Source organism: Bradysia coprophila (genome assembly GCF_014529535.1).
Source record: "Bradysia coprophila strain Holo2 chromosome X unlocalized genomic scaffold, BU_Bcop_v1 contig_590, whole genome shotgun sequence".
NCBI lineage: Eukaryota > Metazoa > Arthropoda > Insecta > Diptera > Sciaridae > Bradysia > Bradysia coprophila.
The window spans coordinates 11,827-30,633 of NW_023503353.1; the positions used below are offsets into that span (position 1 = coordinate 11,827).

Consider the following 18,807-nt stretch of genomic DNA (forward strand, 5'->3'; position numbering starts at 1 on the left):
GCGTCGCTCTTTCGTCCACAAAAATTTAATAAATTTGCATATCGTAGACGTAGGCAAGCCACAATACAATATTTTTGAATTATTTTGTAGTTTATCGAAATGTTTATTTAGTGACTTATTGCAGAAAGTTACACTTGTTAAACAAAGAAAGAAAAACACAGTTAGCTGTGCACAAATTTGGATAAAGAATAAGACATTCCTCTTCCATAATGTAAATGTAACACATGAACAATTGATTTGGTTTTGTTTAAATTGCATGCAAATCACCGATGTTGTGTTATTATAAAGATGAACATATTTGTATAAAATGATAAAGATTTGGTGTGATAAAAAAGTATTTCAACGAATGTTCGTTTTTAAATGCATTTGCGGCATTCGATATACTTTTTGTACTGGGATAGGGTTTTTGCTGCTGGGAGAGAAAACGTACTAAAACGTAAAAAGCTGTCAAAAGATGTGACAGAAGGATTAGCTAAATATACTGAAACCAAATATTTTTAAAGTTTATGGACTGTACCCTTAAATTTGACAATGAAAATAGAAAACGTAATAATGTGAATGGTCTGGCCGATTTTAAGTAAATTTTGCTAAATAAACAAAACAGTATAGTAGAAACTTTATGGCAATTATCGAGGGGGAACTACATTTTGTTTGAATCAAATTATGTATTACACGAAATGCCAAACAAGACAAATTTTCAAGATTAAATTTATTGTAAATGAATCGGTGATAGAATACACAACAAAATCCACCCGCCTGAAGTAGTTGCAAAAGAAGTTGCAAAATTCGTAAAAGGAAAATGTTTTTTGCGACAACTTTTGCAACTACTTCAAACGACTGGGAGCAACCTGAAGTAGTTGTGAAAGTAGTTGCAAAATTTGTAAAAGGAAAATATTTTTTGCGACAAGTTTTGCAACTACTTCAAAAGGCTACAAAATCCTGAGACTGGTGTGTACACATCCTTAATGATTGTCCTTTCTACACCCACCAGTCTTAGGTTTTGCACATACGGGTATTACTGAAAACTTCGAAATTCCCCTGCAAGCTGAAGCAAGGCCAGGGAGTAGCGAACAAAGGACTTTCGATCTGGTTTTATGTCACTCACGATAAATTGATTGGGTTGATAAAAAAAAGGAATTTAAACTACGAAACCACGAAAAAAAAATTACATTGGATTTGTTGTATCCGGGGACTGCTCGGGCTCGGAGACTGTACGGTCTGACGAATCACTGCTGCTGCGTTCCTGTTAACGATAGATAATTTGTTAGTCTAATCTTAGGATATTGCAACCCAAACCCAAACATGTTAAACCAAAACGTAAAACGAAGTTACCTTTGATCCCACGCTTGCAAGCATTCCTTTTCACCTAAACGAAACGAACTATTAACATTTAGACTTTCTTTGAAACGCAGACGTGCTTTGACATGCACAGACCACACACATATACCAAATCATGCAAGATACATACCAAATCGGAAACACGTTCGGCTAGCTCGTCTACACGTCTCGCTAAGTCGGTATTCTGCTGGACCAACCGCCGCACCAATGCATAAATGTCGCCTCCACCTTGTGCGGCCATTCGGTCTATGTCCTCAACGGTGAGATCCATTATTATTCTACAAAATAAGACGGAACACCAAAAACTACTGAAAAGTGTGTTACACAAATTTTTCTTGTTAACACGATAACTTGAGTAAATCTGAACCGATTTTTGTCAAAGTATCGATTGAATAATATAGACAGTTTGATAGCTGACCGTGGGTGGAGTTGGACATTAAAATTTTTCTCTCTCTGTGGCTGAAAACCGTTCAAGTGATCTTCGCCATCAAACAAAGTAACAACAGCCACAGCATTAAAGTGTTCCGGCTAGAGTTGCATCGACAAATTCTGAAGATTTTTACAATCTTTCGTCGAGTGGGTTTTCGGAGCCGACAAGAAAAGGAAACTGTTAAGGAATGGATGTTAAAATGGTTCTATTCGATTTATTTTGCTGTAAATGATAAGACGAACGATAAAATATTTTCTGCTCAAGTTGCTGCAATGGCCATTGTTGGCTCGTTAAAACTGTTGCATATACTTTGGAGGAAACAGGAAACACTGGAGCTAATGAATGAAATTTGTGATTATTGTTTTGAAAGATTTACGTGTCCAATAAACTTAAAATTGAAAAGGAGAAAATAGACATTTCGTTGCTGTTGAGTAGCCTGGTAGGACTGTGGATAGTATCAACTTCTTGCAGTACAAAATTACGATTCCTGTTAGTAAACATAGTGCTATAATGTTGATGGACAATTGGCCAGACGGAGTTCGAATACGTGACTTTGTTCATAAGCATAAGCAGAAGAGTGTGAATATTGTTTCGAGCGATAAGTTCTTTTTATGAACTGGATTGATGAATTGATACTGAGATGAATTGTGTCGACGCTTCTGAATTTTATGATGGAACTTGTTTTCTTTTAAATGCTTCGTGGATTTGTCCAATCTTGAGAACTGTGCTATTATTGTCATGATTGATTTGTTGTGTTTCAATTGACTTGTCCAAAATTGAGTACTCTCAGTTCTAATTGTTGTCGACCAACTTTTGATATTTTGTTTGTTGAACTCGTTATTGTAACATTGACAACTGTAATTTCTTGTACGCCAGTAGGGGTTTGACCCCGTTGGTGGTAATAAAATAAAATACTTACATTTTTTATCGAGCGGATCTGTGGGAAATGGAAAGAAATTGGGGAAGCCTACATCCAGCAGTGGATAGAAACAGTCTGAAAAAGAAGAAGAAGAAGGGTCTGTGTGAATCGACAAGATAAGTGGGACAATAGAGGAATAGAGATCTATTTTTTCCGATATGTCATTGGAGCTGCTGTTTAAGTCAATCAAATATTTTCTGTTTAAATAAATAGCTTTAGTTAATGGTTTTGAAAAGGTCTATCCACTCAAATTGCAAACATATTGACCTTAAAATAGGGCTTAAACTGGAAGCAAATTTAGTAACTCATTAAGACTTTGAAACTTCGATTTTAGTCCCATCGTTAAGGGGCGTGATTAGGTGACCTTCCATTTAAATTCACAATTGTCACTTTCCACAGTAAAAGTTGCACAATGTTTTCACGAAGATTTAAACATTTCAATAATTGATAATGGCGTAATAAACACAATTAGAACAAAATTTGTTCTTTACTCTACCAAACTGTAGCAATTTTTAACGAAAATCGATAGATCTTTATTATGTAAAATGCAACTAAATATGAGCGGTTTGCGAAGTATATGACCACACATTTCGCTTTATTTGTGATAAAATGGTCAAAATTAACAAAATATGACTAATGTCCTTAAGTTCTTGCATAAATTTGTAACCAAACTGTCGGAATCAATTTGTCAAAATTCACATTTATTTTTATAAAAACAAGTTTGCAACATCGAGGTGAACAAGAAAATACAGACCAAATTATTGTGAATTTGGACGCATACTGGTTATTCGAATTTCGAAAACACATAACCACAAAATTCTAGCAAACACTGATGTTCCTAGCAAACGCAAACACGAAGGAAAAACCTTTTTCTTTGGAAATAGAAAACGGGGACGCGACCACAGCAACAATTTTCACAGCAAAAAGTCGACAAAGTAATTTTATTGAGTACATTTACAAGCCTTTCCTGAAATAATTTGTGGTTTCTAGTACGACAACATCCAACGGAAGCGAATTATCTACAATAGCAATAGAACCATCGTTTCAAGAAAAAATAACCCAAGATGCTGAGTTCAATGCCGACGAAGTATTTATTGAGCTCGAAGATATGTCGTTGTACAACCATTCCTTGGGACTATATCAAGAAACCGATGAAAGTGCGGAAGTATTTACGGAACTTGATCCAAGCAAGGAATACGAGCTTTGTGATCTAGAATCAGCAGCCATGAACATTGATGTTGAAGCAGCACAACAATGCCGGAATGAAATTGCATCAATTGAAAACATTGAGATACTTGAACTGGAAGATGACGACCGAGATGACAATAGTGAAATCGACTTTGGAGAATTTGTGAATGGGAATGAAGCATGTGATCCTGTTCAACATGAAGGTGCAAAACAATTTCGTGCAACGATCACTACATAATTCAGACGTTTCTTTATTAGGTATTGACATAGTTGAGAACGAAGAATTTGAAAGACAAAACCAGCAGACGACGTCAATCGAAGGAAATCGAATTGTCGATTTGAAAAAACTGTTCGACGATATACGACGGCTGAACAGTCATTCTGCCGATGATTCTTGCAATTTCAACGATATGGTGCTCGCCAGAGAAACCAAGTTTGGATTCCAAAGTAGAATTGGATTTTGTTGTGAAAAGTGCGGCTATTTAAATCATTTAGTGACCACGACAGAAAATGATGAAACACCGAACATAAACTCTGTTGCCGTATTAGCTACACTGTCGGTCGGTTTGACCTACTCGACAATGGTAGAATTTCAAAGTGCGTTCAACATACCATCAATGACCAAGTCAACATTCTACAAAAAAGAGCGAGAGTGGCACTCGATCATTAATGATGTAGCGGAGGAGTCTATGAATAAAGTTGCGAAAACCGAAAGACAGGAATGCATTAAAGAAGGAAGTGTCGATGAAGTTGGAAACGCACTGGATAAATGTTTCATCGACGCCGCGTGGAGTAAACGGTCATATCGATCGTCTTATTCAGCATCTTCGGGATCTGCAACAATCATTGGAGCTCACACGAAAAAGGTGATATGGAATGGTGTTGCCAACAAACGTTGCCGTATCTGTGAAAGTGCCCGTTCAGCTCACACGAAGCCAGCAGAACATAAATGCAACAAAAATTTCGTTGGACCGTCGACCGCAATGGAACCAAAGCTAATCAAAGATGGTTTCATTGAATGTGCGAATAAAGACAAGATCAGATTCAGTCATTTTGTTGGTGACGGAGACGCAAGTGTCGTTGTTGCGCTAAACAATGCCCAAATTTATCGGTATCCGTACTTACACATCGAAAAACGTGAATGCTGTAATCATTTGTTCAAGGGCTGCAGATGCAGCCTGCATAAGTTGGCTGAAAAAGCTGCGTTCAAACCATATCTGTCCTACGATAAAGTCGAAAAGATCATCTACTACATCAGATGCGCCAGAAAACATTGGGTGGAATCATCGGAGACTTATGAAATTCAAATTGAAAACGTTCGAAAGGACATCTTCAACATACCATACCATTTATATGGCGATCACACACGATGTGCTAAGTATTTCTGTGATGGTGCTAAAGAGGGCGAGAAAAACTTCGTACCTACTTTGGAACAAAATAACTTGATGAGTCAGATCCAGGATTCGTTGGCCAGAGTTCGCTTAAACGCTAAGAGCGTTTTAGCTGGAGAAAGTACGAAAATTGTTGAGCAGTTCAACTCCCTGATCGTGAAGTTTACAGGAGGAAAACGAGTGGACCTCACATCCAGTGGTTCATTCAAAGCTCGAAATCAATTGGCAGTTATACAACACAACACCGGGAAAGTTCTTTCAACAATATTAACAATATTCCAGGCGATCAACAAAAAACCGAATCCTAACATACAACATGTAGAGAATCTGAAAGTCGCTCACAACGAATACAACTCAGTGCACCGAAAAAACCATTCCAAAAAGAAGGCCTTTATCAATGCGACTAGTGGAGACGAGTTCTATGGGACCCTTACATGTCAAAAATTGGATATGGACCAGCCAAGCTATGATTTCGAGAAAAAACGGTATTTAGATGATCTGGCTCGTCGACATAGCAATCGCACTAAAACTGAAGGTGAAACAAAATTGCACGAAGACAGTGATAAATGGAATAGTGCGATTCATGGGATGGTAACGTGCTCCTCTTTTGGGAGCATTTGTTCAGCTCGAAATGCAAAATCGTATAGAAATATTGTGGAGGCAGTGTTGTACCCTGGTCGGAAAGGAGAAAAACAAACTCAGCACAACTTGACGTATCAACCTGTTGCTGCTGAAGCGTTTGAAAAATCACTGGGGCTAACTGTTGTAAAATCTGGATTTCATACGGATGATACGCTTCATTTCGTAGGAGCGGCGCCGTATGGAACAATCAACGAAGATGCAATCATCGAAATTATATGTCCACTGTCATATTTCAACAAAAACGTTTTGGAAACGGTTCAAAAGGACACATTATGGATAAAAGATAAGAATAAGGCCAATATTATTGGCATGAACTCTAAACATAAGGAGTACTACAAAGTGCAAGGCATGATGCATGTTACAAATCGTCAATTGTGCTATTATGTGGTATGGCCGGGAAATGAAGGAGTCTTAATTTGGTGTGTTAAGAGAGACAATATGTTTTGGATGCGAGACATGGAACAGAAATTGAAGGCTTTCTTCGAAAAAGCCCTTTTACCGGAGATTGTCGATTCACGGAAAAGCAGACTTATGCCGCTACGAAACTTAGACAGTGACGGTAATGCGGTTGTATCTAGTGTTGAATCCACGATCTAGCCGATTTATTTTTCGAAGCTCACTTTTTTGTGAAACTGATTCATTTGATATGAAATTAAACGTATTAACATTCCGCAATTTGTTATTTTGCTCTTTAGTAAACATTCCATCAGTTCTCCCTTCACTAGGATTCACTAGGACCAACGAATGACAATTTTAACTCTGAAAGTATGAGAATTGAGAAATCCTTTGAGTGATTCTTTCGAAAAACAACCTACGGAAATCGGACTCATTTTCACCGGCTCGTGTAAGGTGTAACTGAAGAAATTTCTGTAAAAAAGTGCGTGTTTTCGATCGCCTCTCGCTAGACATACGAGCATCGACAAATTTTCAAAAAAAGGCCTCAGGTAACCAATACCTACCTAGGCAGAAGGCTGTAAACTTGGGGATGTCACGCAGATCGCCATTTTATTAGATACGCGGGAACACACCACTTCTGATGATTTTCAGAATGTGAATTTTTGTATGAAATTTCCCATTTTATCATCAACTGTGGTGTTTCTAGAGATGAGCGGGCCGCCCGAAATACATCGGCCCGACCCGACCCGACCCGGCCCGATCGGGTTCGGGTCCGGGTTTTGAAAATTCATTCGGGCCGGGTCGGGTCGGGCTTTGAAAACAAAAATTCGGGCCGGCCCGACTTAGAAATACAAATTTTAAGTAAGCCAATAAAAGCTATAAAGCATGAAGCATTAACTTATTTTATTATTTTACTTCGCTTATAAGATTATTGCAAAGCTTTTATGCGTAGAAAATGATTTTTCATTAAATTTCTTATAGTAAAAAAAAGTCGGGTCACGTCGGGCCGATGATTTTTTCGGGTCGGGTTGGGTCGGGCCGCGAAGAGAAAAGTCTTGGGTCGGGTCGGGCTCGGGTTCAAAAAATTGGATCGGGCCGGGTCGGGTCGGGTATTGAAAAAACGTCGGCCCGCTCATCTCTAGGTGTTTCCCAAGTTTACAGTCTTGCCTAGGCACATACAAAAAATTCCACTGGTAAATGCATCCGATTTCGGTAGGCTGTTTTGCAAAGCATCCCTCTTTACAATAATAAATTTATGTAATAGGTAAGTGTTCCTAAAGTGCGACATAGCACAGTCAACAATTTATTCAGAGCATCATCTCCGACGTAGCCCAGATTGGTTTCAAAAACTTAAAATTCGGGGTTGTAAAACGCTAGGCTACACAAAATCAGAATTTTTTATTCGCATTCCATTGTATGTCAGGGAAAATTTAGAGATTATAGCTCTCCCATCTTCACATATGCAGATTTTTATTATTTCGTTTTCAATAGAAATGTTCCAATCTATTGTAAATTTTTTGGTATTTAGAAACACATTCACTAACAATGTTTATACGTTTCTCAATTATACAGTGCCGATGATTATACATTTTATTCTAGCTCAACCATAGGAATCGGTAATAAGAATAGAGCTCATATTATTGTAAAGACAATGGGGCTAAATGTTGTAAAATCATGATTGTATACGGATATCAGTTATGGATAAAAGATAAGAATAAAGCAAATACTATTGTAATAGAAGTGGTGTGGTATGACTGTAACATCAAAATAAGCTCTATGTGTAGGTGAAACCGTATTTATAATAAAAAAATGAGATTCTCACTTTGAAGTAGCAGCATGAAAAAACAATATTTTGTGAAGGATCAGAATTGCTCTTATATTTAATTTCAAATATTATCCGCTTACGCTTTCGAAATTAAATTTCGAAAATTCGTGTCGTTCGAATTATTTAAATTAATTTTTCGAAATTAAGTAGAGGGAGTGGACGTACATATACTCGCGCCTTAATCCAAAATGATTCAAAGACGGCACGGAACACGGCACAATTATAATAATTTTACGTGAAAACAAACTAAAAAATGCGTTTGGAGTCGATTCAAATACTCGCTTTCCATTCTCTCTTCGCATTCTCCATTCATTGTACGTCAAGTTCACCTTTTTTTAAAAATTACAACTAAACGTAACGACTTCGATCGTGACTAAAAATCTGCTGTTGCTCACGTGGTTACTTTTGCGTCTAATGTAAATGTAGAACCTTCAAAATGTATGAAAAATGTTTAAATTCAAAAATGGAAGATAATTACGGCATTTCTTCTGCCAGTATACAATTAATATATTCCTTATCGACCGATACAAACAAGTATCGTTAAGTCATTTTATTAGTTTCTTGGTAGATAAGTGACCCACCAGCCTTTTATCGTAAGTCGACAGTTCACAATTGTTTTCTTCGCACAAACTTGTTTAACTGAGTCGATAAATTATCATCCGAAAAAAAAATAGTAGAGGAAGTTCACATTATCACGGCAATGTGTTATTGCACCATACGCCGACAATATTTGACTTTCGTAATTAAAATGAAAAACTGATGAATGAACGAACGAATTTATGATGCGCATTAATACATTATACGAACTCACGTCACTAGACAGCGAGAATGTATAGTTTTTCCGACCGACTGTACCTTCACACCATCTAGAAGAGAAAAATCAATATTCTGGCCGGCAAACACAACCCGCTTGGGTGATTAACGTACGGATTCGATGAAATTTACGATACAAATAAGCAATTCCCGCATGAACGCAAGCGAAATTCAAAATTATTGAAGAATTCTGACATTAGATTAAGACGATTTAGCGGGAGCGAAACTTTTTTAGGGGGTGACAGCCCATTGTTATAATATTCTCGTCTTCGATATCTCACGCACACATATGTATCAAACGCGAAGCTAACTTCATTGGAAATGAATGACTTTTCAAATTTGTTTATCTTTAACGTTCGATCCGTTTCATACATTGAATAAACCTAAATGGTTCTTCAATGTTGCGTGCGAGGCTGCGAGACTGTTGGAAAGAGTGGGTTTCACAGTTTTCCGACAAACAAAGTGTCGGCAGAACGGTGGATTGTGGCAACAAAATCGCACCATTTGATTGATCGACTTGCAGCAAATAAACTATCGAATTCATTCTACAAAGTTTGTAGAAAGCATTTTGCTGATACCGACTTTACAAAAAATGGAAAAGGGCAGATCATCATCAAGCAAGAATCGACGCCAAGCCTTTTCCTGCCCGATGGAGTAAGTTAACCTCAAATGCATTACATTTCACATGACCCTGCTGATATCAAATGCATTTTAAATTCAGTTTCCAGTTCATTTACCTACACGAATGTCAGAAAAGCCCGTGAATACTGAAGAACGTTCGCATTTGCCAATAAACGTGAGTTTTCAAAATTATCTTAAAGTCCGATGAACTAACACAGAACTAAAACTAAAAACATCTCAGGATACCTCAATGAATCAATCGAGAACCGACAGTGACATTGTAGATGACGACAATTACATTGACGTGGAAGGCCTAAGCTCAGAAGAGGAAGTACGCGAAAAGACTGGTCAAAAGCGAACGAAGTGCTCCAAAGAAACGGTTTGTGGATTAATTGGATTCCGTGGGCAGTCTACCTTTTATGTGTTTTGTTTTGTATTGTGTTCGTCTTGTATGTTGTAAATGTTCAATAAAATTAGAGGCAATGATAACAAGAAACAAATGAACTAAATTTACAGCTCACACCAAGGATTTTTGAAAAGCCTGAAAAATTTACATTTTACCAGCTGTTGACGCGGTTGCGTATACCAATATTTGTGTTCTTCGTACTTGATATAAAAAGCGACTTTGTGTTTCACTAATTAAATGAGTAAAGAGTGGGCATATTAGTACTTGAAATCGTATTCTAAAACGCTAAAAAAGACTTTTAGTCCTAGGTACGAAATGTACTATTTCATACCCAGGACCCGAAAAGTGTGACTTCGTCGCACTTTTTCTCCGTCCAATATGAAAAATACTATTCGTACCACGGACTAAAAGTCTTTTTTAGCGTATTCGATTCCAGACCTCGCCTTCGGCTCTGTCTGGAAACGTCTCACACACTAAAAAAGACTTTTAGTCCTAGGTACGAAATGTACTATTTTGCGCTAGCAGATAAAATATTGTATCTAACTGCTTCAAAATTGTTATTTGTCCTTGGCTCGAGCATACTAGCCTTTGGCCAAAATAAAAATTTGGAAGCAAGAAGGTAGTATTACTATTTCCTCTTAACCTGAGTAAGAATTCACAGCCGTTTCAAAAGAACATTTTTTACTCCACACGTGGTTGAGTATGGACTGGACAACAGCCGACGAATTTTCTCAGCGTACTCGACAAAACAAATTGTGTCAGAAGTTTGCTAAAAATTCGTTTCACATTTTCTTTCTGGCAACTAACGATAAATGATGATATTTAATCGATTTTTCTAAATTTCAAAGAATTCTTTTACGGGATTTCATGAAGTCTGCGACATTTAGTATAATTTTATACTTGTTTCTTGCCTGTCGCCACACATGCATCTAATATATTACTTGAAGGTGGGATTAATTGAATACCTAAACTGACGCCTTGATAACGTTCGAAAATAACGATGGTAAGTTTGATTTTTTGAATATTAAAGGTCCATAGCACAAATGACTAATTTTTGTATATGATGACGTGTTTTGGACCAGTGCACCTCTCAAAAGAAACCACCCATCACCCACAACAGCGATTTAAATGGTAGACGTTCTTTAAGTGAATTATTGTGAAGTCACTGTCCATGCTGTTCATATCACTGTTGGTATAAATCTTAAACGAGAGGTAGAAATCCATCATAGTAGTTCATGTGTCACCTTCTTTTAATATGAAGGATCCATCCCGAGTAAAAATAAAAGTCTCAAAGATTCGAAAAGAGACGTCTCACGTCTCACAACACAAAGGATTTGAGACCGTGAGACGTCTCTTTTCTTGAGACTTTCATTTTTACTCGGGATATCAACATTCTAGCATGAGCAGAGGCTTCACAATAATTTGCTGGAATACTTACATCATTGATGGTAATAGTGGGTTTCACCTCTTCCAGACCTAGTTTAAGAATGTACGTAGTGCTTTTGTCTTATATAGAAGACAGAACCAGAAGGTAAGTAGTTGGATCAACTCGATGGTTTGTAGCTTTCAAATGAATTTCTTATTCAAAAAGCCACAAACTGTATATCGAATATAATACATCATTGACTTTATTTTTGTGTTCGTACCTGCGACGATTCTTATTTCAAAGAAAAGGTAAGTGTTTTAGAACGTAGGAAACTATTTTAGTGAATTGATAACAAAAAACTATTCCTAATCCGCAACGATTTTTTTTGCTACATATCGCCATGCTAGCGTGAACAACAGCTTCACAAGTTCGCTAAAATGACCCTTAACACTGATAGTAGATTACATAAGGTCCTGCGAAAGTAATTCATTACCTGAGGGATCAGTTTTGTAGCACGAGTCGATACCACAAGTGTGGTTCTAAGCAAAAAGCTGCGGAAACAGATATTTTGAAACTGTAGTAGGAAGCGAGGTATGCAATTACACGTGTAAAGTTTTCAATTTAAGTTATCAGTTTTCAAAGATGTTTGCTCAAAACTGCACGAATGACTTTGAGAGTCTACAAATTGATTCCGAGTTAATGAATTACTATGCAAAGTCCTATGTATACTGCTTTGTGGTCTACCCCTACAAAAGTTACACCGCCCCATCGCGAAATTTGAACAAAAGTTGAAAAGTTTGCTCAACCTGAAAAGACTCACTTTCGCAGGGGGCAGATTGCTATGTAATGATCAATGTTACGTTTGTTACATAGATTTTCGTATTTTTTTATTTCAGATTGGGCTTCCCAAACCGCGAACGTTAAGCTATTACAAAAGACGTGTAAAGCACTTACAAGAAAAAGTAAATAACAATCAGCTGAACGACTCTAAAGTCATCAGCTATTTGCAAACAAAGTTCAATGAACAATTGATGGAATTCATTGTTATGCAGCTAAAGAACGCCAAACGTTCGAAGTTTGGTAGACGCTATACGCCGAAACAGAAAAGCCTTTGCTTGGCAATGTATAAGCAAGGGCCGAAAAGCTACCGATTCAACGAAACGTGGTGTTGCTTACCCACGAAAAGGACATTGGCGCGATATAGCGCACAGCTAATTTTCCAGTCTGGTGTCGATTTGAAGTTGCTGGAGGCTGTAAAAAGTGTCGTGACTGATTGGCCTGAAGAAAGTAAATACTGCTCAATTGGGTGGGACGAAGTGTCTTTAAGCGAACATCTGGATTATTGCCACTCTCTCGACAAAATTGAAGGTTTTGTAGAAATGTGCAAGCCAAAAGGTCCTGTTTTCGCAACCCACTCATTGACCTTCATGATACGAGGCATTCAAGTATCGTATAAACAATCAATTGGCTATTTTTATACGAACGGACTGAAATCATACGAATTGGCAGAGCTGGTCAAGCTGATGGTTGGCAGAGTCCAAATCATAGGTAACATCATCATTTGACTATCGCCAATGAAATTGAATCTTGTGATGAGGATAATTTGGTATGATTCGGACCACTATTTTATTCAACAGGACTAAAGCCTATTCTGTCAGTTTGCGACACTTGCAGCACGAATGCAACTGCAGTCAACGAACTAGCATATCCAAATGTACATCAAACGAAACAAACCGGTGACTTGCTTCAATACACCGTCAACGGGCAGAAGATCACTCATGTATACGACCCATCTCATCTCATAAAAGTAGTGCGCAACAATTTCCAAATTAAGAATTTAGCACACTTCGTAACTGAACGATGGCATCCAGGGTTCGATGAGTACGATGATGGCTTTTTGCAGATCGCTGGTTGGGATGATATAAACGTAATTTACCAAATGGACCTTCAATCCACAACGGAACGTTCGTTGAAGAAACTAACCGACGAACATCTAAAACCTAGTAGATTAAAGATGAAGGTATCGGTTGCGGCACAGGTATTTAGCAACGCTTGTGGATCATATATGCTGGAATGCGTCGAAGAAAAACGTGTAACAAGTGACTTTACGAGTACGGCAAACCTCATCCTTTTCGTGAACGACCTGTTCGACAGTATCAATGGATCTGAAAAACACGCTGCCGATTCGCTTAAGGGTGCTGTTATGCCGAACTCTCTGCATTTTGAGTTTTGGGACTACGCTTTGGTCATGTTGGAAAACATGTTTTTTTTGGACAAAACGACCGCATAACGGAATAACCGATCGTCAGTGCTCAAAAAATTTGAGTCTACCATTCGAGGATACAAGGAAATAGCTGAGACGTGTTTTAAGTCCAACATTATGAAAGTCAATATAAGGTACAGATTTATTCCATTTCACTCAAACATTATTATCGGCAACGGGTCACAAGAGCACATATGGGTTCAATCTAAAATTAATCCCACCAGCGATTATCTGAACAGTTTTTCTATTTTCTCTAACTTCGTCGTACAATCGCTAAACCGAACGTTATTTTGCACCAGTTGGTCACATACAATTCCAAATAGGACCAGTTGGTGCAAAATACGGTTGCACACCAGTTCGGTTTAGCGATTGTAAATAGAATTTCATGATTTTCCTTCTCAGTAAAGGAAAATTCATGTCAGTTCGACCAGTGATTGGTGGCATCATATCTCAATAGAAACAACCCTTCACCCACATCAAGGATTTTTATGTTAGAAGTTATTTAAGTGAATTATTGTGATGCTCCTTTCCCCTTTTCAAAAGAAATGGACGAAAGTCATTAAACCAGACCTCCCACCACCTTAACTGATTATACTGAAGCAAAGAGAGTATATAGAGCGAATCGATCGTGAATGGAATGACATTTTCCAGTGTGCTGCTTCCTGAATACTTAAAGCAGCCTCTATATACCATTTTCGTGATATTAAAATTCTGAATTTAAGTAATTCTAGACGACGATGCTGGAATCGGACACATCAAGAGTAGCTTTTTCATAAAAAAATCTCACACACACTTAATGGAAGGGTGGTAGTTCATGCATCATCTTAGCTTTTACTATGAAATATCCATATCAACATTCTAGCATGAACAGCGGCGTCATTCATGGGGATTGTGGATGGTTTTCTAGAGGTGGAATCAAGCCACTGATATTAACTACTCGTCCAGAGCACAGCATTCTACCCCATTCTAATTTCACATTTTTTGTTTTACATGAACCTCTAATACAAACTAAAACAGCAATTTAGGAACAACTGCGTGCTGGTATTATAAATACCAGCGGGATGTAAAGCTCTTTGTCTGACGTAACATAGATTTTGCAGCTAATACGACTTAATTGCCGCTAGTAAATGCAAAAATGATAAATTTTCCTGAAACTGTGTTTCTTTCCTCTTATGCTTTCAGAGATACGACTCAAGATGGTCTTGAAAACTTCTTCGGCTGCGTAAAGCGTGTAATCAAAGTACAAAAACGACAGCAACTCAGTACCGAACCGGCTATGCAACAATGGTTATCAATAACATAACCGGAACCAATTCATTGAAATCGAATTGTCAGCCTGATAGTTCCACTACAATTCTATCAAATATACATGATTTCATCTCTGTGTGTAAAGAGCAGCCACTTCATCCAGTCATCGTATCGTATCCTGAACGTAAATTGTGTGAGGATGAAAATTTTCTGGTAGAGTCGGAATCGGATGATGTAGACTCAGTGATTAGTTTTGACCCGGAGACCGAATCTGATTTTAGTTCCGCGGTCGGTTTCAATAATCGAACGGATGCTGGAGCGGCCGATTTATATTATCCATCGGTTGATGTAGCCGGTTTAAATAATCGATCGGATAGTGGAGCGGTCGGTTTAACTAATCGAACGAATGTCGGAACGGTCGGGTTCAATAACGGAAGGTATGCTGGAGCGGTCGATTTATATTATCGATCAGTTGCTGGAGCGGCCGGTTTAAATAATCGATCGGATGGTGCAACGTTCAGTTTAAATAATCGAATGGATGCTAGAACGGTCGGGTTGAATAATAGAAGAGATGCTGGAGCGGTCGATTTACATTATCGAACGGTTGCTGGAGCGACCGGCTTAAATAATCGATCGGATAGTGCAGCGGTCGGGTTAAATAATCGAAGGGATGCTGAAGCGGTCGATTTACATTATCGATCGGTTGCTGGAGCGACCGGCTTAAATAATGGATCGAATGGTGGTGACGTAAAGGTGGATTTATCGCATGTCTCATCAACTGACAGCAACCGGATATGTCAGCAACTGTATAAATCTACTAGCTGCGTGACATGTAAAGAGAATTTCGAGTTAGCAGATCGGAATGCGACACTACGAAGCATCGAAAAGCTCGTCATCAGTTTGAACAAGACAATTGCAGGTATCTGTTATCAAGAGTCGATTCAGTCTAAGCTTCTTGATAGTGTTAAAGACGCAAAAGTTCATGTCGTTGGGTGTTCGGAACATATCGATGTTCTTGAGAGAAAAATCAAAAATATCGCAGTCGATCACATTATTCTTTGTTTTTGTAACCACATCAACAAAATATTGTCTGGAAAAATAAAAGAATTACCCGTTGAACCCAGCTACATGGAGCGGCTGGCCTTTGAACACCGAGCTAAGAAAAGAGGCATCGGCAAATTTTTCAGATAAATTTATTGAACAATAATTGTACTCAAAATTTTATATACAAAAAAACTCCGATTTTACGTAATTAATTCTAACATGAACGAATGAAATGATAACAAAATTTGTATTAACAAAATTGAAAAGACCTATGAGGTTGTATTAAGATTTTTGATATCGAAATTGTGTAAATATAAACAAACACTGCACTCAATTGAACATAAAATATGATTTTGGGTTATTATTTGAACGACTTGCAGCAAATAAACTATCGAAATCGCTCTACGAACAACTTTTCCAGACTGTGGCAGTTGCAAAAATAAACGGTAAGTACTGCAAGCGGTGCTCTTTGATAGCAAAACAACAAAAGGTTGATTTGTTTAGAGCTAATAAATTCTCAGAATCGACCAATATTTACGATATATTTGTCACACTCACTCCACAACCGTTTCCAGGATGTAAACATCCACTTTAGAACTAAAGTTTTCCCACAATTTTGCTAGGATTTGACCATCCGATTTGTTGTTTACGTTGAGTTACCAAATATATGTTGACGAATGGTTGATCTATGTATAGAAAAACAGGTTGCAGTCAAAATAATTATCAGGCTATGCTCGGGCGGTTTCAAGTATACCGATGCTACAACAATTCGCAAGCTTCACGAAAATGAAAAATATGCATTTGGTCTTTGCCTGAAAGTCGGCGATCATTTGAACGGTTATACTGATTAAAGTGTGTTAAATTGTTGACCGCTGGTTTCCTGATTTGTTTTTAAACTACCGCAAGCATTACTGTGAAGTAATTTTGTTACTGCATCTCAGTTTTGATAGTCAATAATATCACAAATATTATTCGGACACAGCCAATTTGTTTTATCAATAATAATAATTCCGAGTTTACCAACAGAAAAAAATATTGTTGACAGATCTGACAGCGTCATTTTTTTGTATTCCGAATAGCAGCCAACTTCAAGTGAAATATTCCTTCGAAAAATGAGATCCACGATTGAAGAAAGAGCCGTCACGGCTCGACTAGGAACAAAAAAAAGCCGCTCGGCTCGCTCATTAATGAGGCCAGTCACTCGGTTAGTCAAAATTCAACTAGATCCAATACAAATGAACTGAAACTGCGAACAACAAACTGAAAAAAAAACAAAGCCTTCAACTACTTACATTGGGAAAAAATCGTTGAAATAGCACAGAATACACAAATTTATTAATCAATGGCGTCGCGTCGTTTGTAAGAGGAGGTTTCTGGAAAATACAGCCGTTCACTAAGCACGACGAAAACAAACTGAACGAGAACGGGTCTACCTCTTTTTATTCTGTCCATGCAGCCGGCTCAGTGCTGGATGCGTTGACTTGACCTTATCATAAAATTGAATTGGTTTTTAAACGTTCGTAGTCATCTGTTTTTGACAACGACGACACGATTAAGTGATGAGCTCTGGTATTCTCGTATACACAGTGAAAAGACGTATTTGTTCATTTTGTTACGATGTGCTTACTGTCTCTAAAAGTTTAACAATAATCAGGCTTAAATTGAAATAAGGGAACGACTGAAGCCCGGGTCGAACCTGGCATGTTACCTGGAAAACCTGGTCAGGTCAAGTTTTTTTTACCTCTAAAGTTTGGGTCAGTGGGTTTGTCGAAGTTTGATTTATACAAAGAACTCTCCATCTATCCTCGCAGTTAGACGCATAGCACAAATTGAGTCTATATTGTTCTCGTAATTATTTGCTAATGTAAGATCAAATTACCAAAAGCTCATCGGTTGTTGTGGTGGTTCCTCGCTGTCGATAATATTGCTTGAGAAAAAAAAACAACAACAATGACCGATCTGAACTTGATCTCTGTATACAATAATTGACCGAAAGGTCAAAGTAGTGATAATATTTCCCCCTTTTGTTCCAACAAAAAATGATTTATTTATGCACAACATTGGTTGTTTGCTGTTGCATTCAAAGCGCTTCAATTGTATAATGAAATTAAATGAAGACCACCGTGTCCGTTGCTGCTCATCTTTTCACTTTACTAACAAAATTTTAAAGTATAATTTATCATCGCCCGTGAAACACTAATCCTGTCAAACACATAATCGCGTGAAACACATCTCGTCAAACATCTTACATCGTCCAAATGTCAAAATCCAAGATGGCCGCCATTCTCTTGGGAACACCAAAAAAATATTCTACCAACCATCCTCTATCACTGACACTTTACCCGAACTCTCTACATGCCCAAATACCGAAAATTTCGTCGAAATGTCAAAATCCAAGGTGGCCGCCATTTTCTTGGGAACACCATAAAAATATTCTACCAACCATTCTTTATCACTGACACTTTACCCGAACTTTACCATCTGTCTCAACATGTCAGTAAGGAACTTACGATCAATTGTCATAGCTGTAAATGTCAAATTCATCTGCCGTGCTATGGAGTAGATAACAACAGGACCGAAGCACCTCATGACCTCATGCTTGAACGTTTCGTTCCAAAGTTTACCGCTTTAATTGAAAGTGCAGTTTCGATACTAAAATATAGTATGAGCAAGTGGACGTCGTTGCTACACCCTCGGAAAAGCGAAATTGAAAATGTTGCCGATTCGGGAGCTGTTATGAAAATTTAGACTTAGTATTTTTGCTTTCCGTTGCAAGTCGATTTTAATTCTTAAATCGGTGATAAAAATGTAAGCATCTCAGAACTGTATCAGTCAGTGTAATTTAATAAAATGAAGCAAAATCTTATCAGTCAAGGGGTCTGACCCACCCAAGTAGTACATTTAGATACACGACCTT

General features: G+C 37.8%; 1 protein-coding gene and 2 long non-coding RNA genes across 3 annotated transcripts; 1 reads left to right on the forward strand and 2 right to left on the reverse strand.

Moving 5' to 3' along the window:
- Nucleotides 1–1,228: 1,228 nt before the first annotated feature.
- On the reverse strand, nt 1,229–2,025 carry LOC119070235. Its single transcript, XR_005086485.1, has 5 exons — nt 2,011–2,025; nt 1,757–1,945; nt 1,469–1,646; nt 1,333–1,366; nt 1,229–1,243 (listed from the first exon to the last, which is right to left on the reverse strand). It is a non-coding gene; the product is annotated as an uncharacterized LOC119070235 (long non-coding RNA).
- A 7,304-nt stretch (nt 2,026–9,329) lies between these two features.
- Nucleotides 9,330–10,052, forward strand: LOC119070238. Its single transcript, XM_037174508.1, has 3 exons — nt 9,330–9,596; nt 9,664–9,738; nt 9,805–10,052. Exons 1-3 carry the CDS (start codon nt 9,330–9,332, stop codon nt 10,021–10,023), a joined length of 561 nt encoding a protein of 186 aa, XP_037030403.1. The 3' UTR covers nt 10,024–10,052.
- A 6,383-nt stretch (nt 10,053–16,435) lies between these two features.
- LOC119070244 lies at nt 16,436–17,000 on the reverse strand. The gene is made up of 2 exons (XR_005086488.1): nt 16,791–17,000; nt 16,436–16,576 (listed from the first exon to the last, which is right to left on the reverse strand). It is a non-coding gene; the product is annotated as an uncharacterized LOC119070244 (long non-coding RNA).
- Between the last annotated feature and the right edge of the window lie 1,807 nt (nt 17,001–18,807).